We start from the raw sequence: 21,543 nt of genomic DNA, 5'->3' as shown, positions 1-21,543 counted from the left end.
TCTATCAATAGCCTAAACAGAACATAATAGTTCATACTAAAAATGGAGGAAACTGGTTATCCGCTGCAGAAATTAAAATTCCCTATGGAAGAGAGAATGGCGGTAACGCGACTGCAGTCAAAGGCCTCGTTTACACCCCACTGATGGCACCACGCCCAGTGTGAGTTGCTCGTCAGAAAACCGGTCGCGCTGCTCCACTTTGTTCGAATACGAGTATTCCAAGGTAACGAACCACAAGGACTCTTCCAGTAGAACAGGACAGCGTCCGGGGGTGTAGCTCAGATGGTAGAGCGCTCGCTTAGCATGCGAGAGGTACTGGGATCGATACCCAGCACCTCCACGACAACTGTTCTTTTTTTTCGCTCTTTTGCAAATTGCCGTCATGCTAGAGTCACTGTTGCTGAAGTTTTATCGAATAAAAATGTGCTGTGTACACAGGATTGTGTGGAGTTCTGGGCGAATTACACCAGCTTGAATGTCGGCATCCGAATCAATATATTGATGATATTCATAGTACTAATGGGCAGTACAGGCTTTAGACACAGATAAACGCAGAGGCGCACTAGTGTGTGCGCGTCTGAACAAATATTAGAATAAACAACAACAAATATAAATAATTTCTTTTTTGATTCTGTATCAGTTCTTGTTGCCGGTGGTCTGGAAGAAGTCGCTTGTTGAATTCGGAAAACAGGAGTCATGGAATTAGGCAGCTGGCATACTGTATTATCTCGGCATCCCCTAGATATCGTTCATCGTTAGGATGTAAAGCGAATATTTCTTTCCGTGTAACTTCGCCAAGCATTCTATTTTAGTTCCTGTGCTTTGTCCCACCTAATATTCGGCATTTGAGGCCTTGATTACTTAAAAGGCCAAATAATTTCAACTCCTTACAGGGAGAAGTGCTCACTGTAGTTGTTCTTTTCACTCCATTTGCTCATTGTTCTCAACCTGCTCTTTCTTTGACCAACTTTAGGACTTCCTGCAGACTGAAATGACGAGTGTAAACGTGTTTACTACTTTTGTAACGGGTTGATCGTTTGGTCGATTACAAGAAATTCGTCCTGACTGGGTGATTACTGGTTTTAGTGATCCAGGTATACGGTTTCAAATACAAGGCAGCCCATGATTTCCAAAAAATGGCTACATGGGATGCCTTTAATAGCTGTCAGTTTCGCTTAGATTAAAATTATTGTCGCCCACACAGGAAGGCAGTTATTACGTGATCAGAAAGGTGAACCTTTCTGATAGACAAAGAACAACAAAGTTCCACAAGATCCATTGCTCCTCCAAATATCATCGCCCGCAAACAGGAAAGAAGGAAGCCATGTACAACTGATTTAACACTAAAGAGACGCTTAGTCACAAGAGAGAGAGAGAGAGAGAGAGAGCGAGAGAGAGAGCAATACTTAATTTCAGAGACGCGGAGAGGTCAGCCTAAGCTATAACTAGCTCTGGCCTGCTACTCGGCACAGAGGAAAAAAGACCGGGAAGAAAAGTAGTAGTAGCAGCTGTAGTAGTAGTGGTGGTGGTGGTAGTAGTAGTAGTAGTAGTAGTAGTAGGAGTAGTAGTAGTAGTAGATGTAGAAGTAGTAGTAGTAGTAGGAGGAGGAGTAGTAGTAGTAGTAGTAATTATTATTAGTAGCGATAATAATAGCAGTAGTATAGTAGCAGTGATGACGATGAGAATGAGGATAATGCTTATATACTTGTGAGAACTGACGAAAGCTCAAGAACATCAATTTTTAAGTCTGTTCTCATTAGAGACTGGTATGTTACGAGGGTAAGTATTAATTAAAGAACTTCTCTTTCTCTCTCACTTCCATGCGTCTCTGCATGCATCTGAATTCATATTTATGATGGATAATTGTTTACGTAATTATTTCACAGTACATATTGAAAATAAAATAAATGAATACTGTTAAGCACAGTTTCCGGACGGGACAAGAGAAAGACACCGACGCACAGCACAAGCATTTGTCCTGTGCGTCGGCGTCTTTCTACCGTCCCGTCTTGAAACTGCGGTCACCAGTATTCATTTATTAGCATGAACCAATTAGCCCAGCAACAAGATTTGCTAACCATATTGAAAAGATTTGAGGGCCTGTACAGTGTACAGCCTCCCCAAAATTAATATCATATTCTCACGCGAGCGAACAGCTCACGGCGCGCCAGCGGCCTTGTAGAGGCATCATCATCATCATCATCATCATCATCATCATCATCATCATCATCATCATCATCAGCCTGGTTACGCCCACTGCAGGGCAAAGGCCTCTCCCATATTTCTCCAACTACCCAGGTCATGTACTAGTTGTGGCCATGTTGTCCCTGCAAACTTCTTAATCTCATCCGCCCACCTAACCTTCTGCCGTCCCCTGCTACGCTTCCCGTCCCTTGTAATCCAGTCCGTAACCCTTAATGACCATCGGTTATCTTCCCTCCTCATTACATGTCCTGCCCATGCCCATTTCTTTTTCTTGATTTCAACTAAGATGTCATTAACTCGAGTTCGTTCCCTCACCCAATCTGCTCTTTTCTTATCCCTTCACGTTACACCTATCATTCTTCTTTCCATAGCTCGTTGCGTTGTCCTCAATTTAAGTAGAACCCTTTTCGTAAGCCTCCAGGTATCTGCCCCATACGTGAGTGATGGTAAGACACAGCTGTTATAAACTTTTCTCTTGAGGGATAATGGCAACCTGCTGTTCATGATCTGAGAATGCCTGCCAAACGCACCTCAGCCAATTCTTAGTCTTCTGATTATTTCAGTCTCATAATCCGGATGCGCGGTCACTACCTGCCCTAAGTAGATGCTTTCCCTTACCACTTCCAGTGCCTCGCTACCTATCGTAAACTGCCGTTCTCTTCCGAGACTGTTAAACATTAGTTTTCTGCAGATTCATTTTTAGACCCACCCTTCTGCTTTGCCTCTCCAGGTTAGTAGTGGGCTTCGCTCTTGTAGAGGTAAGGTCACTCCTAAAGTGAACAGGGCAGCAGTTGACACTCAAACTGGAAATCGCCTTGCACGCCTGCGCATACTGTCACCGATCTCCTCACCCTTCGCCGCTACAAAGCCGCTGACACAGCGTACGGTCGACACTTGCACGATACTTTTTTGCGATGCTGTACAAGTTACATCACGATGATATACGAGCACACTACGTTGCGGCATCTCTGAACCCATGTGTCAAGACAAGAGGCTTGTAAAAAGGCAAAAGCTGCCCTCATAACCCTGTAGGCTTTTAGTCGAGCCACTGTGGATTTTAGCCTTGGCCGCTTCTTTCAAAGAGAAAATAATATTGCTTGAGTGATTGATTGATTGATTAAAACACTCATAAAACGAGTCAAACACGTTACTTTTGGTTAATTATAGTGGAACACTGCACAAGTTGAACATCACCAAAGAATTTGCACGAAATCCACTTTTATGCAGATATGGCTAGATCTTTGTTTAGATGCCGCCTTCCCACTCAAATGACATGTTTTCATACGTGGACAAAATATGGGGTCGTGACAGCCGAGCGTCTAAGATGCGATGCAGAATTTGCACATATTTCGGTGTCGAGCCTATGTTACGCAGATGCGAGCAGTCTCAAAGCGCCGTCGCAGCTGTCGGCACGTCAAAACGCAGGTAAAGCGCCTTAGACAGTTTCACTTGCCACTTTCTTTCATCGTATTCAAATGTTACGTTCACGACACCTCGCAAAAAAGCGAACCGTTTGCAAAATTCAAGGAAAAATAACACTACGTGTGTTTTCGCTTTCACTCAGTCGCTTCGCTGGAGCCTTAGCATCGTCCTTTATCCGTTCTTTTTTCTGCTGTCAGAAGATAGTTATGCGAGGCTTTCACGAAGCAGAACTAGTGCCACGCATTTCGTTATGCTTGACGAAATGTTGGCCACACTTCCTTCGCTGTCTCAGATGCGGGGCTCTTTCTGCATAAGACTCAATGGCTATGGTGTTGGGCTGCTCAGCACGAGGTCGCGGGATCGAATCCCGGCCACGGCGGCTGCATTTAGATGGGGGCGAAATGCGAAAACACCCATGTACTTAGATTTAAGTGCACGTTAAAGGACGTTATGTGGTCTAAATTTCAAGAGTCCTCCACTACGGCGTGCCTCATAATCAGAAATTGGTTTTGGCACGTAAAACCCCATAATATAATTTTTTTCTTGCACTGTGTTTCAAAGCATCGTTGCTTACTGTCAAGTCTTCTTGGAGGGTATCGTCAAGCTGATATTTATGGCTTTAAAACAAGTAACTAAAAAAGAAGCACGATGATCACGTGTACGCGCTAACGTCGCTTTGTCTCTGGGTGATGTGGTAGTTGCTGCACGCCCTAAAATGCGCGCCTTCAAGCATACAAATATTGTTCGTAACATAAAAGTTTATGTGCGCATTCAATCATAAAATGTGTGTAGCTTTCGCTAAAGTACAACTGTAAATACCCTATGAGTGTGGCCGCTATGTCCGTTTTTTTTTCTTTAGTTATCTGTTGCAGTCGCATAAACACGAAACCGAAAAGTTTGTAGTTGCAGTCGACACAGTAGCTGAAGGCGATGTGATTGAAGTTTCACAAGAATTCCCTGCGAAGTATACATTCATTAAAAGCACACAGTTTGTAGATTTACTTATGGGTCACTCGGCACAGCCTTGATCGTTCAATACATCCCGACAGTCCTACAGAAGTGCATCTACAGTGACATACGTTGCTAGAATCAGACGAGACCTTTCTCTCTTAGTGATGAATATTACTGCAGGAGGGTAATTTACTCAAGACATGGGAGCCGTCGCATCATTCCGACTGACATAAAAAAATCTGTACACAAAGAGTTTCTCGACTGTGGAGCCACCGCTGCACTTCCACGAATGCTATCCTTGACGTCACAAAGTTCAAGGAGCCAGCCAACTACTGCATTCGTAAAAGCATCTCACGCAGTGAAGCTCCCCCGAGACAGATAGCGAACATAAATAAATGCACATAAAGGGGCCGCACAAAAGGGTTGCAGCTTTATTATTTCCACTATCTCTCTTGCTCTTAGAACCCAATTTCCTCTCACTATCAAACCATTGAGGAACTGGGTTAGAGGTGCAATGGCTTCCACGTATAGTTCCGATCGAACAGCTGCGAGCGAATCTTCCCCAGCGACGAACTTTTATGCACCGTCGCTTATGACCATGAGGTCACGACGTCGCTATACGAGAAGACGGGCTTGGACTCGCGCGCTTTCCTCCAGAGTGGTAGGTGTAAATCAAACGCCTTGCTAAGAGATTCACCTATACACTCCGCACGCCGGCTGCTTTAAGAATGCAACGGAAGCGCCGCTTCTTTCGTTCCCAAAGAGGGGTCTTTTCCCGTCGGACAACCAAGAGGTTGTCTCGCTCGCACGGCGGAGCGCACGAAAACTACCCAGAAAATGAGAACGTAGCCGAACAGAGAAGCAATTGCGAAGAGGCGTGATTTCTGCAGAATCGGCAGACACACGAGACGCGAGCGGGGAGAAGAAAAACATATACAGACGTACGGTAAACCAGCACGCAGCATGACGTTCTTTGAGAACAGGACCGCGTCTCGGCGTGCTCGACGGCTCTTTATTGAGGAGCGGCAGGAGGTCCTCTCGGGTGAAAAAAATAAATAAACCTCTCAGACTTGGGTGCGAAGGGCGTGGGAGCGCGAAGAGAACTAAGAAAACAAAAGTGGCTCGGCCAGAAAGCATCAGTCTCCGACAGGCAAGAGGGAAGGAGAGGGAATACGCGCGCGTGCGCGCGTGTGTGTGAGTATTCCTAGACGTAACGAGGAGATGTTTTACCACCATTTTCTTTCCTCGTTTATTTTTTTCTTCGCAAGAGACTGCACATGCTGGAGATCAGCGGCAGCAGCCGCGGCCGCAGCAGCAGCTGTAGGCATAGCGCGAGCTATAACGGAGTTGCACGCCCGTGGTCATTTGTGCCGCATCTCGAGGGAAACCTGCGGAGACGACGTCACTTGATCCTAAGACACGATCCGAGTGAGACGTCCTCAAGCAGTTAGTTTGTCTCGCGCCAGCAGAGCAGCAGAAAAGGCGTCCGCCCCGCATCCGACAGACTGAGTCCCGGGTTGCCAGCTCACACGCGGATTGAAGAAACAGGCCCGAAAATATGACTGCCCGACCTCCTGCCTGGCGAATGCATAGGACGATTCTACGAAGAACAGCATCGGAAGACACTCTGTGATGACTACGCCGGTCACGTAGTGTTTACCAGAGAACAGAGCAAGAACCACAGCGAATCCCATCGGCGTGTGGGTCGACCTCGTAGACGATGCCAAAGCGTGGCTGCCGGTCTGAACCATGTTTATCGTGGGTGCCTGTGTGTGGTTCGAGAGCAGTGTAACCCGGATCGCAATATTACGGGTGTGACAAAGAAATACACGTAGGACCTATCGCATTGATGGCTGAGTGGTGAGCTGTACGATGGAAGAGAAACTAAGAAATTCCCGACTCCAGGACAAAGAACCAATCAGGGAAGTCAGTCGGATGTTAAAGCGCGCAAATCCTATCGTGGATCGTTTCTTGCATCCCGTCTAGACTATGCACGTCTACGTGGTCCAGGACAGCGGACACAAGGAATGAAAGAGTGATATTAAGATTGTGTTAACGACGGGGTGTATGTTTTTTTCACCGCCGGAAAGTATCTAATTGTTGGTATATTTCAGAGCCGACCGACAGCAAGGGCAGTATGCAAGGTGTATTATGATAATTTTTGCGTGTTGCCTTCTAATCACGTTAATGTCCGAAAACTTGAGACCTCAACAGAGCTAAGGATGGTCTTATGGCTGAGATCGGGTGGAACGTAGAAACAAAGCAAAATATGAAAAACAGTCGCTCGAGTGATATGAAAGTCGCTTAAGAGGTAAATCAAGATTTCGCGTTATTGTGGTGCTGAGACTCTCGCGTATATGAGTTGCTACGGCTATTGCCAACTGAAATGACGCTTCTACTATGATTCCGCAGAAGACATCTGCCGCAAGGTGTAAGCTTTGAAAACTGCACGCCCCCATGGAGTGATATTTATTACGACGTGAACTGAGGTGCGGACCGTGTACTGCGGAGACGTCCTGCCCAACGGGCAACTTCCTCTGTGGACTAAATTATTTGCAAGTTTACGCCAGCCACTACACTGCGACAGAAGCCACGACAGTGTTGCTAATGTGATCACGGGGTGTTCGTGCAAATAAGCTCGCGGTGAGCATTTTCGTTCGTGCGCAGCATACTGGCGATCCCTTATTGAAATTATTGATAGTGCACAAGACCTGAACGCGATGCGGCTTCGAGTACACTTGCGTGACCATCTCTGAGATGTGAAGTGAACTTTTTGTTGAAACATGAGCGGAGAGTCACCGAGCTGTGAGCGATTGACGTTCACGTGCTTGTGTATTTGCGGATGTCTTTTCGTCTTCACGACCGTGTTTGTGCAGGTAGGAATAACCAACATCCACTGTTTTATAATCTTTACTTCACTTTCTATGGGTTATTACTCACTCTCCCGCACGTGAAGGCAGCCATGATTGCGACCAGCTTCCCGCGTTTCTGTACGTCGTTTCTGTGTCTCTGTATAGTAAAGGAGCAGAAGACCTCCTCAATCTGTTTAGCCGACGGTCGTTATTTTACAAATACCAAATCTGAGTTCATGAATTCAAACGGGACGCTTCACCGCGAGAGATCCTTAACATGATCTCATGTGTAGTCACCCAGCAAAAAAAAAAAAAAAAAAAAAGAAAAACGGGTTAGCGTGTCGACGTTCACTAGGGTTGCAATATGGGCTTGTTGGTAATGCATCTTCAAGGGGTGTACGGTAGCGCGATTAAAAGACGGGGCAAAAGAAGACACACAGGGAAACACGTCTATGACTCGGAAAATAACGCGTTGCTCACGGTGTTACCAACCTGGTCGAACCTTCCAAAATACACATGCGGCTTGATCCATTCGGGGGCATAAACTGAAGTTTCCATTTCTGCATTACCGACTGTTTTACAGACAGCTGTAAGAGGTGACACGGTTCAACTGCCAAGTCTTAATTTGTTCAGTGGGGAACCATGAAAATATAAAGGCGTTGCTTTGTGCTTCGCGCCCATTTCAGTTTTGTTTAAACGAGCCTACAAATCTCACCCGAGGTTGCTAATAGTGTTAAAGTAAATTTAGATGTTCTTAACCCGTACATTACTGTTTCTAACTGCAACTGGAACATTTATCATCAGGTGAAGAACATTCAGCCTATAAGGAGTTAAGACCTTCACAAAGTACAAAAAGTACATGTACAGTTAGTTGACGCACGAGTTGATTTACCATAAACGTGAAATTGGGATGTCATGAGTGCCGTCACACTAAAATGAAGACTATCCCTCGATCGAATATATTTACCGCATTCTGTAAATTAAAAAAAGAAAAGAAAGGAAACAGATAAGCAGGCACTTATCTATAGCAGGCTGAATATTGCCACGTTGTAGTGACAGTGACGAACACAATAGCAAAAGAATGAACAACCCTTCCCCTACCGGAACATGGGGGTAAGCGAAGCTTGTCCTGCGTGCACCTGACCTTTGTCGCAGTTAAGTAAGGTAATGGTGGTGGATTGCTTTGGCCTCCAACTCCCTCCACTCGGGATCTTCTTCTCGTTGTTGTCGGATTGCCTGGGCTCGGGTCGCTCTAACGGCTGGATCGGCGCGCCGACGGCGAAACACTTTCACGGGCGAGTTCTCGCCGCTGCTCGTCGAAGGTTGCCAGTTCCTCGGGGGAACGCACTATGCATGGCCGTATCATCCGCTTTCCGCAAATGAACTGAACAAAAACGAAGCCGGTGCAGCGCACGTGAATTTCCTTTCCTGCCATTTCCCTCCCCGGCTGAAACGAAACGGTTCTGATTGCGCGCGCCTATGCAGCTGGAATCGTTGCTGGATTCACGCTCCGGCGTCGCGGCGCAGCTGTCAACTCATGAAACCGCCCTTTCCTGCAGCTGCTTTGTTCCGGGAGGAACTGATTTGTTTTTTCTGCGTGACCACAACGCCACCTAATCTTGTTAGCCAATACAAGCTTCACCGGAAAAAAATGTTAATCATGAAACTAACATTTTATTGGGAGAACCTGTGCCTACAAAAGCAAGTGCCACTCAAAGCACAACAATATCGGCAAGCACAGTCGGCGATAGTCGAAATCCGATCTGCAGGTCAGGCGCGTCGGCCTTTATACACGACTCGCGGAAGGTTCCAGCGTAAACGTTGGTGCTCACAAACCTTTTTGAAAGTACGACACTAGTCGCGTCGCACACGCAATCTGATTACACAAGGTTCAGCAAGAACGTAAAGAACAATAGAATCAACGATAGCATTCAAGTAAGTTGCAAATCATGCCGGTACGTCTTGCACTGAACAATAACATTAGGTAGCTAGCGGCTGAAATGGATCCCCGGGATAAAGTAGACCTGAATATGAAGCCTATAAGTTAAGCATTCGAAGACTCCGAGACATGTTCAATATTTCGTGCCACAGTCAAAGGAAAATATAGGAAATATGTCATACGGTAAAATTCATCTTGAAATCATAGCGCCGATAATGACCAAACAGGACAAAGCCATTTTAACCACCAAATGATCATTTCAGCTACATTGTTTCATGTACTATTTGCAGAAGAAAAGGCGGAATAGCTAAAGAAATCCTGAATAGGAAAGGGAAGTAAAGAAAATAAACGTGCATATTTACACGGGCTACGGTTATTAAGGAATGGATGAATCAGTTATCCCAAAACGTTTGCAAATAGGTTGTCGATGCATGTGACTCACAGTTGTGAGTCATCGCCAGTCTCGTGTTCTTCTTTTCCTTTGTCCTTGTTTGTTTTGCGCTGTTAAATTCCGAAACATGAATCACCACCAACTCGCCCAAGTTTCTCTTCTAGTATAGTTTGTCGATGGCCTCTCCAGAAAGTTTTAATTGTTGAATGAATAAAAATAAGGGCATAATAAGATCGAAGGTTTGAAAAACTGCAGTTCAGGAACATTCGTTAGCTTACAGTCCAAACCATGTAGCTACCTGCTTTTGTACACTTCACTATAAAGTTCTTGAATATAGTGTAATAGGGCACAATAAGTAAGTACGGGGTGCTATATGAGTTAGCAGGTTTGTTAAGATAAGTTCACGTAAAAAACAGCGTGACCAACGCCCTCATTGCACTTATGCTATTTCTATTGACAGCTCCCAAGATTTCGTACCTCCATCCGATGGGTCTACGATTCTCGAACTAGAGGAAGTCAGCCACTGGTCTCTGACAATACACTTAAGGAGTACAGAACTGTTAAATCCACAAGCACACAAGGGCCAAGTCATGAAGTTCAAGATCTCACGGAACGTGTGCGCAGATTCTGTCAACGTTATACCGAACAGCAGAACAAGAGGCTAGAGAAAATGAACGAGACGACAGCGGGCGCGTTGAAGTTCATTTACAAAACCTACAAGCACCTGCTCTACGCGGTAAATCCGAGCAACAACCGCAGCGTGCTGTACTGCTCGATTCCCAAGGTTGCCAACACGAGCCTAAAGACTCTCCTGTTAAGCCTGAACGAGAGCCATAGGGGCAAATACACCGATTCAACCATGCATTACTACGTCTACTCAGCCATGGGCCTTCCGTTCATGTTATACAGGAACGATGTCACCGTTAGCGATCTGGCCAACGCATTCAAGGTCATGTTCGTCCGCCACCCTTTTGAGCGTCTCGTATCCTTCTTCGAAGACAAGACGAGACGTACTGTGCCAACGGGAAAGTACTTCTATTACAAGTACTGGAACAACGCCATGGTTCGCTTCAGAGGGGTCGAGAACGTGGACACGCAGAAAGACCTCATCACGTTCGAAGAATTCGTCGACCTTCTTCTGAGCATCCACCCATCCAAGTACGACTTGCACTGGCAGCTGTACAGTGATCGTTGCGAGCCGTGCCTCGTTCCTTACGATTTCGTGGGTACCTTGGAAGACGTGCCAGTAATGTACAGTGCGCTTGGAGTGACGAATCGTTCTCAGTTGTGGGTGAACAAGGGACCCAGTGACACTAGGAATGTAGCCCTGTCATACTTTTCTCGACTGCCTAGGTCAAAAGTGGCGGCGCTGTACGGTATCTACGCTGTAGACTTCATGATGTTTGGTTATAGCGCGGAAGAGTACCTCAGCACGGTCACCGGCCCAACGGATGCATTCTAACAAGATAAATAAGCACGTGGTTTAACGCAACGATCTCGCAGTGGCCAGTCTGTTGTGTGGACAATGTGTTGTGTCCGCATGGCAGAGTTGCATGGCATTTTTCTACCTGGTCAGTAAATCAACGGTACGAATGACAACGCAGCTTCATTATAGTCAAAGGATGAAGAACGCACATATAACACACCCTATGTTTGCGCCCTAGAGTATTCGAAGATCGCGCTATATGTGTGCTGAAGCGATGAACAATATGTTCGCTTTCAATTTTATTGCCCAGGGTAGACAATGAAGAGGGATACCTCAACACGTCCAATTCATGCGTCCGCTGCCCAGTGCCTTGCTACAAGATTACGGCATGGTTTGTTTGTAGAAGCTTATGCAATACCATCATTCTGTCGTTTTCATCCCCATGAATCGCATTAAAGGCGCTATGTTATCAACTACTTTGCACTACGATGAGAAGCAACACGGCCAACCTTAAACGCAAGCGCTTCGGTTCTGAAAGGAAGATGCTTCTGGACAGCACGAGAAGAAAATGGTTTCTTCATTAACGTGCAGAACAGTTAGTTTTCGTGAAAGGACCGCGGACAGCGCGCAATAGAATATCGCGCAATCTACTCACATTTCTGCGATAAACTCGACCGATGAACTCATGGTGGCCTATGGTGACTGGTGACTGGCGTTGTTAAGTGAATAGAGTAGATACAACACACTTCTGCTAACTCCTTTAGCTTTTCCCCACCGGGTTATGCGCAGCATGTCACCTAAGGAGAGCACACATAAGTGCTGCCTAGTAAACTCAGTCATGAACGCACGGCATAATTAGAGCGATCATGACAATTATAGCCATGGATAAAACGAACTTCGCGTGGCCTGAACCCGTTGGAGATTAGGCCAGTTTCGTGGTTATGTAACAGTGAAAGGGAATGTTATGCATTGTTGAGAAACGCAATTCTACACAAGCCGCGACAATATGCATATCGATAATGAGGGAAAGATCTTGCGTTCGACTGGTAGAAGGATCATTCACATAACTAAAGGTCTTAAAAACACAAGGTAGCTCAACAATTAGGCTCCAGTGGCTACGTTTCTCGCACTGTGCAGGAATTCAGTTTTTATCAGTCTACACACCTTGTCAGCAGCCATCTATATCGTACAGAAGTACATTGTGCATCGTATTCTATTTTCTTGCTAGAGTCGCTTAGCGTACCCCCTTAGAAACGGGGTCGCTAGGCAGTTATCATATGCGCTGTCCTTTTGGAACTCGAACATGACGTTGTGAAAGTACAGCAGTCTATTCGACCATTAATGAGCATAAAGAAATGTATATAAAAAGATGTCGAATGTTAAAGGTGTTGATCACTGTCATTCGAATCACAAACATTTAGTTTGTGTTCGAAACATGCAGTCTTCGAGCGCTTATAATAACTGAATCAATGACACGCCTTGCCACCATTTTACCGGGGCAACTTCACGCAGTGCCATTAAGGAGCAGGGAAACAAACCGTTAATGCTTCAAAACAAACCATAAGAGCTGTTTCATGACTTCAGTAGTAAAGGATCAACACTGGTTGAAAACAAGCAATGTCAGAGGCTCCAGCCAACTTTCCGACAAACGGGACTTGCCTCGCCAGAGAAACAACGAGAAAAATTTACGAAGACAAGTTTACTTGCCGACACGTGGATTTCAGCCTGTCACATCTCTCGCTCGGACACTACAGGCGGCGTCCAAATCCACGCCCCACTGATGGTTGGCTCTGAGTAACAGAAACAGATCACGAAGGCTTCGCTTTCGGTAACTGCATTCGCTGGAAGCGATTAGGCAATGGTAGACACGTCATAGACGCCATGTTTTAGACATCACAAATTGTGAACTTCAGGCCTCCCTCTTTCTGTGAACCTCTATCTTGTACAACCGGAAACAAGGAGGTTAGGCAGGAATCAATTCAGATCTAAAATCAATTTTAGCTTATGCTTGTTCTTCAGCGAGGTGGTATAACATTGCGTTCACGATGAAAGAAAACAGGATTAGTTATTCCTAAACATAGTATCGTATTAGGGCCAGGTATGACATTGACTGTACAGAAAATTTTATCAAGTTTTACCCATAAGCGATAGTGAAACCCCCAAATTTATCCCAGCCTCAAAATATAGAAGAAGTGACTTACGTGGCCTTGTTTCACAGCATCCCTGCTGGGTGAAAATTAACGAGCATGCCATGTCAAAGAAAACCCATCTCACGGGCGCCAGGCATAAAGCTGTTTACGTGCTGCTTGAAATACTGCTGACTAATTGACGAGATGACATAAGCAGCTGCCTCACGCGCTAATGAAATGCCGCGTACTCAGTTTCATAGGCTCCGGAAGCTCAGTTTAAATTTAGCAGCCGTCAGCATGCAGCTATGTCAACTCGGAAGACTATTACCGACCGCGTTTATGCAACTCAGTACAAAAATAAATCAGGCAGGCAGTTAACGCTTGATGTTAAACACTTGAGCGTCGTTCCTGTCGGTGAAGGCAGTTCACAGTAATCACACAAGTGTGGCTCCTGTCGGCGAGGCATCAAATTGCTATTGTAAAAGAGCGATGAACATCGCTGCACTGTCAGCTACACAAGGTAGCCTTCTAAGTCATCGTTATGTTTTCACGGGCTTTCAACCGTCTAACGGAGCTTCTCGAGATATCTAAAGCGACAGTGTGCCGGCCACTCATGATCATGTCGAACTAGGCTTGTCAACCTGAAATTTTTGTCATAAAATGGAGAAAACAAAAGAACAAAACGAAACACATGTAGTTAAACAAAGTGCTTATTTTTTAAAGTTGGTGCGTACTCTGGAAATTAAATTCAGTGCCTACAGACGGGACAAGAGGCAAACGACACATACGAACGCTGCACCCCTATGTGTCATCTGCCTTTTGTGTCGTCTATAGGTGCTGTCTTCTGTAACTGAAAACGCAAAAGTAATAGAAGGACCTCTGGGAAATGTTTTTCTAAAAGCGTCTGACAGTGTTTTCTTTCTTTTTTTTGCGCATGCCGTTTGCGCGTATTCACATAAGGTATATAATTGTGATAGCCAGTGTTGACTTTAGGATGAGAATGATTTGAGCACGATCATAACAGATATTCCATTATAAGCTGGCAGCCGCTGAAGCACGAAATGTGGAGACTTGGAACACTCGTGTCTTGATTTAAACTCGATGAACAAGAAGTATTTGGAGAAGTAAGGTACTTGAAAGGCTAATCAACCCACAGGATGTAGCACGCAGCCCCAGTAACCAACTACGCACAAAATGCCGCCAAGGCACCGAAGACACATTAGGACGCATGTGTTAATAGCGTGGATTTGACTGTCATTGCCCAAAACTAATCGGAGATGCCTTAGAAATGCCTACATACCACAAGATCTTTATTTAGATTGATAATGACGATGCTCAAACATGTGTCGTTGGCCTTACATACGCGAAGGTTATAACGTAGTTGTTTGATTGATGAAAAACAAGGTGAACTTTATTGAAGCTCAGCCGTTTAATCCCACAGCTTCTCACGAGGCAGCAATGATGAGAGCACTCATTTCTCCTGGGTCTTGCGCACATGCCTCTTCCAGCATTTGGGCTGCAGGATATTGCGTTAGCTCAAGGAAGCGTGAGCAACGTATAACAAGCACAGGGAACCTAACTACATCAGGTTCCGATTGGATATCCCATGTTGAAATGAAAAGTGGGATTAATGGCGGTGAATTGAACACAAAGGGCTGAAAAAGAAAGGAAACACGAGAAGCTTTCGAAAATCGCCACGTCTCTTTTTGGTCACGGCCATAAACAGGAACCAGACAAAAAAAAAAGAACGTTCGTTTATAACAGATCCACGTGCCGTGAACGAAGGTCCGCAAAGTGCGCTTGTGTCAACAGGATCTCCGCCGAGCGATACCGCGCACGAAAGCGACCCGCCGTCACACAGAAGCCAAAGACAAAACAAGCGAAACGCAAAATTCATTGTGGAGAAGTACCAGCGACGAGCAGAACGAAAAACCGGGCACGGACCGGCGATTTTTTTGTAAACACCCATTCGACAAAAGCCGACACACTTTTCACCGCATGGAACGCCAGCGGCGGGACGGGCATTCATCCTTTCACGTCCTTCGTGTCACCGCATAGCGAACAACAGAGCGAGTGCTCTTGAACACGTGTCTATTGAAATATTACTCTCATGGCTCCCGTTAATATTTTATCTTTGCCATTTATCGTCTAATGATGCCCACGCGGCATTCAAGAAAGAAAGCGAGCGGCTACCACAAAAGAAAGAGAGAAACTGCTCCTCTATCGAGGGTTACGCGGGATCGTAATTGAAATCTAAAGTGGCGCATTTGTGGTCGCATGTTTGCCGAGAAAGGCTCGTTTACGCCCCAAAAAAAGCGATATCCGCGTGGATGATGCCCACTGTTTACGCGTTAATGTCATCACCTTCTCGTGACGCTTCTTATTTTCATTGTGAAGATAAACAGTGCTCGTTATAGCGTAGCTTTACAACGCACAACCAGGGGAGACGGCTCCACTGCGCCAGCTTACATTGCCTGTAAACAAGTGTTGTCGAACGTGAAGCCTCTTCAGTCGAGTGCATAAGACCACAAGAGGAATATGTTCACTCAACTTTCAATTTTCCGATCGCTTGTTCTCAGCCTTTTGCTTGAAGCAAGCTATGAAACAAAGATTGAAACATTCAACGAAAGAACGCCAAAACGAAAATAATTTTCTCGAAGTGAAGTCTTGCAGCTTCCGTGTGTGAATGGATTCTGCATTCTTCTGTAGATGTTAGACCACTCACTGTATCCTTCAACACTAATAAAGGAGTCACTGTCATTGTCGAACATACGAAAAATATCACTGTGCGCTTCCTGAAAAAAAAAGAAGGAAAACCCCACTGTGGGACACTGAAGTGAAATTATAACGAAAGGGACGAAACTACGAACACGAAAAGTGGGGAAGGCGATCCAACTGCGCCACGAGTGGCGGACATCAGGGCCACGATGGAGTACAAAAGGAGCACGCTTTGGCCGGAAAAAAGCGCTCACGCAAAGCGGGAGGAACGCAAGCGCTTCGAACGGATGTGGCGCATGTAGTGAATAACGTGATTCCAAGCTTTTTGTCGCAGATTGGATATTTTTTTACGGAGTTTATGAGGACAGGCAGAGATGCAACCGTGTTGACCACGTGGGCGACGGTTCCGCGCGCGCCCAGCAAGCTAACGCATCACATACTCTCAAAGCGCAACCGACACACGCAAGTACAAAGCCAGACACATGCACAAGCGTATGGACATGCACTAACATGTTCTACGTTCGAACCTGGCGTCCGCAGGTCTATGTATAGGTAGTTTCTCATATATTTGTTACAAGCATACCTTTTGAGTGTGAATGCGCGTTCGCAACCGAATTACACATACACGCAATCCGTCATATGACGCATTATGCTGTGCGTGCGATTATTTTGAATCTTCATTTTTGCCAGCAAGCTCGCACGCACACGAACGCCTCCCCCCCCCTTGCACACGCACAACACACAACACACACACACACACACACACACACACACACACACACACACACACAAACACACACACAACACACACACACACACACACACACACACACACACACACACACACACACACACACACACACACACACACACACACACACACACACACACACACACCTCGAAACGGTTTCATCGTGTTCGGCTAAAATGGACGGAGAGGGCACGCCGGATTTGAGCGGCTGGTGTTCGGCGTGGTGCACCTTTTTTTGCAGCCATTCGACTCGTGACCCCAATGGAGATGCGGCCACAAATGGAGGTAAGCCGCTCGACATGCATCCTGTAACATGGCGCTAGTGCGTAACCTACTTTTGACAAAACAAGTACGGTTAGTGGCGCTTATAATATTACTAGACTCCCGTAAACGCGACGCTTCTTCAGCAGGTCATATGTTTACGCTATAGGGATGGAAGTACTGCAGCTCCTGCAAGACGAGACGTCGGGTAAGCTTCCTTGGTGCGGTGCCTGACCGTAACCTACTTTTTGCTAAACAACTGCAGTTACTGACGATTCAAATAACAGAGTTTCTGAAATGCGAAATATCTGCGTCAAGTCAAGGTAAATTGTTTCTGCAACGTAAGTGCAGAAGTTTTCATTGTTTGTCCCTGAAACGCCAGTCTGTGGTTTGAAAATTTCCAACTTATGAATGTGTTTGTCAGATCTGTTCTTAGGACACTTATAAATGTTTCGATTCGACGTTTGGATATTGCGGCTCAGGTCATCACATAAGTGGTGTCAGTGTTGTCAGACACCTGAATAGTTGCTTGACAGAAGGGACAATGGTAAAATGTAAAAGATGAAGACATGATATTAAGAAATCTGAAAGCTTAGCATGGGTTTTTTGACGTAGGGAAGATTGGGGTACCGAGGAGGGGGGGGGGGGGGGTGTTAAGCACCCTGTCTTACGGTGACCGAGACATAAGTTATAGTGATGGAGTTTTTTTTAGCTGACTTTCATTATAGGACTAAAAGGATGTGTTGGTGATGACATTAAACAAGGTAGAATACGAGAATAGTGACTTTGGGGAGATGGCCGAAATGCTAGCGTTCGAGGTATCTGCTTACCAACGCTCCGCTGATACATAAATTCCCTGATCAATAAAATTGCAATTTTGGTGTCAGTGATTGCTTCCGTAGTATGCCACTTAAGCATGTTTTCAGTGATGAAGACTTTTTCTTGATACATAGATACACACATTCAGAGAAACAAACAATTTAACGACGCTTTTGAAGAAAGCTGAGTCACACATGGAGAGAGACAGGTGGTAGAGGAGAGATAGAAGCCGTTCTTGTTAAGTAATGGCTGCCGAAGACATGGCTCTACATCCTCCGGAGACCCCTTGTGCATTATGAACAGATTGTCCGAATGAACAGATTATGAGCAGAGTCTTTTCAGAATTAAAACGGAAGCGATTAAGTAAGATATTGATCCTAGATATCAAGTTGGATGCAATCTAAACTGCGTGGCAGTGTTTTAAGTATATACTAATCGGTAGCTTTCCTTAAAATTGGCTTTAATGTAATCTAGGGCGTTCTCCCGTCACCGACGACACATATGAACTGCAATTTGAATACCGCGCGAGTTGGCATGTGAATCCAGGACGTCACCAACAACATGCCAACCAATCACACGATGTTACACTATCTCTATTGGCAAAGAAGGGTGACTGTGACGGCAAGAAACAGGAAAAGCGATTATGTCTTTTACCTGTCTTCAGCCCGAAAGAGAACACTGCGCTCAGCTCTTTACGCCTCGCTATTGGCAAGAGGCGAGAAAGTGGGACAAAGATTCGCTCAACTAAAATGATTGAAAAAAGGGAACCCATTGATTTCTACTTCAATTTCGCCTTTATTTTCGCCCTATTAATACTCTCGCCCTACTGCTACTTTCGCCCTAGCTACTAACCGTTTCCAATTTCTATTGTCAGTCAGTAATTGTTCTGATGTTTTTCTTTTTTTGCAGGTGTTTCCACCGTTCAAAACTCTTGTCACTTCATTATCCCTTTGTTCGGTGGTTGCGACGGCGTTTTTCCTCGGAGGACTGAATCAGGTAAGTGTTTTTATATTGTGCGCGTAGTGCCAAGAGCGCATCAACTGTCAGTCTTAAGAGCCGTAGAGTGATAGAAGAGCTTAGTGGAAGAAACGAGAAGACGGCTTCCCAGGCTGTCGAAAAGAACCATGTCATTCGAAATTCCCTCGGGGCTTTTTGATCGATGACGAACAAAGGAGAGACGTAGCTCGGTAAAGCACCGGGCTACTGTGATTGAAGAACCCGTAGGACGCGAGTTGGATTTCGCCCAGAACAGGACAAACTTTGAAGGATTCTTTTTTTATTGGAGAGCGGTACATGCTCGGTGGCACATGCCAGACTTGCACGTGGCGAATTACATGTACATGATTACTCGCAATAAATATATCTATGGTAGCTTTATAAGTTACCGATTACTTTCTTTTTTTGATAACGCTCACCGCAATTCACTTACTTTTTTTCTGTATATTAATTACGTTGTAACCAGGTCGTTTATTGACAAAACAAGCTGTAACAAGAGACGCAGATTTAAGCACTTGAAAGCTAGAGAAAGACTTTTATTGAAATGAAGTCGGGTGGAAGTCCTTAGAATTTCGCGGCAGTTCTGCAAAACGCCTCTATGTCTGCAATTCGCATCGTCCAAAGGGACGAAAACATATAGATGGGTTGCTTTCTTGCCACAGTCAGCATGATACAGTTACACCTAGATCATCTGACCGTGGTCGGCTTGTAGATTTGCACTCGTCGTTTGAAAGTTCTTTTAAATGGCATTTATAGACGGGAACAACTGCTGCTTAATTCTTCGCTTAGTGCAGTCTAGACTCCTCTGATATAGTGAAAAGTTCATGCCATTGAACGCACGTTTCGGTCTGTCGGATACATGATTCATATACGCTTAATTTTGCTACTGTAACCAGCGAGCAGTATTTTTAGGGCTCAATTTTACGAAGCTTTGCAGATGGAATGCAGATGAAGACAATGGCCTTGCAAGACATGTCGCGCGAAAAAGCGGCAGGGGAAGATGGAATAACAGTCGATTTTTCAAGCATGAATTAGATATTATGCTTGAAAGCTTGCGACCCTTTGCACACAATGTCTCACGACATCAAATGTACCAGAGAGCTGGAAGAATGCTAACATTATACTAAACCGTTACAAGGGATACCTTAAAGAATTAGACAATTATATGTATATTAGCTTACTTTCAGTAGTGTATAAAGTATTCACCAAGATAATTTCCAATAACATCAGAGCAACACTTCAATCAACCAGCATAACAGGCTGGCTTCATTAAGAAATATTCTACCATGGATCCCTTCCATGTCATCAACCAGGTAATTGAGAAATCTGCGGAGTATAATCAACCTCGCTATAGGGCTTTCATAGAATATGAAAAGGCATTTGATTCAGTAGAGATACCAGTAGTGATGGAGGCATTGCGTAATCGAGGAGTACAAGAGGCATACAGGAATATCTCGGCAAATATCTATAAAGATTACACAGCTACCTTGGTTCTCCAAAAGAAAAGTAGAAAATTACGTGTCAACAAAGGCATCAGGGAAAGAAACAATCTCTCTAATTCTATTCACTGCATGCTTACAAGTATTTAAGGTATTAGAATGGAAAAGCTTAGGAGTGAGGGCCAACGGCGATTACCTTAGCAACCTCTGGTTTGCAGATGACATTGTGTTGTTATGCAACACTGGATGTGAATTGCAACAAATGATTCAGGACCTTAATCGAGAAAGTGCAAGAGTGGGGTTGGACATCATTATGCAGACGACAAAGGTAATACTGAATAGCCTGTCAAGAAAGCAATAATTCATCGTCGCCAGTCAGCTTCTACAGCCTGCACGCGAGTACGGTTACCTGGGTCAATTACTCACAGGGGGCACGGGTTATGAGAAGGAAATTTACAGAAGAATAACAAGGGGTTGGAGTGCATACGGGAGACATTACCAAATCCTGACTTTGAGCTTGTGTACATTCAATGCATTCTACCGGTGCTAACATATGGTGCAGAAACTTGGAGATTGGCAAAGAAGCTTGAGAACAAGTTAATGACCGCGAAAAGAGGCGATGCAACGAAAACTGTTAGGCGTAATGTTAACAGACAGGAAGAGAGCAGAGGAAAGAGGAGAAAGAAAGAGAAAAGCAGAAGGCAGGGAGGTTAACCAGGATACCGTCCGGTTGGCTACCCTACACCGGGGGAATGGGAAAGGAGAAAACAAAGATGACAGGGAGAGATAGGAGGGAACGAAAGAAGTAAATTAGCGGTGGGAGTTCGCTGACGCGTGGTGCTGTCTAATAGAAATTTCATTAATGGTCGCAGATGTTCGCACAAGCCCGTCGTCCTCAAGAAGCAAAAAAGCGCCTTCTCCGATTTATGGGCCGACGAGCGATGGGGGTGGTGTTCCAGCAGCACCTGTACAGAAAGCAGCCGTTTGTCCAGTTTGTGGAGAGCGTTAGCAAGTTCTTGTCTTTCTGGGACATATTGGGGACAGTGGCACAGCAGGTGGTCGATATTTTCTTCGGTGCCACAGACCTCGCAAGCAGCCCTCTCGGTCACTCCAATTAATGTAGAGTATGCCTTTGTGAAGGCAACTCCTAACCAAAGGCGACAGAGAAGCGCAGCTTCACGTCGAGGAAGTCCGAGTGGAGGTCGGAGTTGCAGTGAGGGTTGCAGTGAGTTTGGAGTTGCAGT

At 45.3% G+C, this 21,543-nt stretch overlaps 2 protein-coding genes and 1 non-coding gene across 3 annotated transcripts in view; all 3 read left to right on the top strand.

Annotated features, from left to right (window-relative positions):
- Positions 1-267: 267 nt before the first annotated feature.
- TRNAA-AGC (transfer RNA alanine (anticodon AGC)) lies at positions 268-340 on the top strand. Its single transcript has one exon. It is a non-coding gene; the product is annotated as a tRNA-Ala (tRNA).
- Positions 341-5,816: 5,476 nt separating this feature from the next.
- On the top strand, positions 5,817-16,125 carry LOC126539507 (carbohydrate sulfotransferase 11-like). The gene is made up of 2 exons (XM_050186377.2): positions 5,817-7,454; positions 10,221-16,125. The coding sequence occupies exons 1-2, from the start codon at positions 7,362-7,364 to the stop codon at positions 11,220-11,222; spliced, it is 1,095 nt and encodes a 364-aa protein (XP_050042334.1). The 5' UTR covers positions 5,817-7,361; the 3' UTR covers positions 11,223-16,125.
- Positions 16,126-16,974: 849 nt separating this feature from the next.
- The window catches only part of LOC126539509 (uncharacterized), a 28,790-nt gene continuing 24,221 nt past the window's right edge, over positions 16,975-21,543 (top strand). Inside the window, exons 1-2 of the mRNA XM_050186379.3 lie at positions 16,975-17,069; positions 18,774-18,860. Coding sequence (XP_050042336.1) covers positions 17,046-17,069; positions 18,774-18,860 — 111 coding nt within the window. The 5' untranslated portion in view covers positions 16,975-17,045. The remainder of the gene's footprint in view (positions 17,070-18,773; positions 18,861-21,543) is intronic.

The sequence above is a fragment of the Dermacentor andersoni genome, chromosome 11 (genome assembly GCF_023375885.2).
Source record: "Dermacentor andersoni chromosome 11, qqDerAnde1_hic_scaffold, whole genome shotgun sequence".
In the NCBI taxonomy this organism is placed as follows: domain Eukaryota; kingdom Metazoa; phylum Arthropoda; class Arachnida; order Ixodida; family Ixodidae; genus Dermacentor; species Dermacentor andersoni.
Note: the sequence above shows the minus strand (reverse complement) of the source record. Positions and strands in the feature narration are given on the sequence as shown.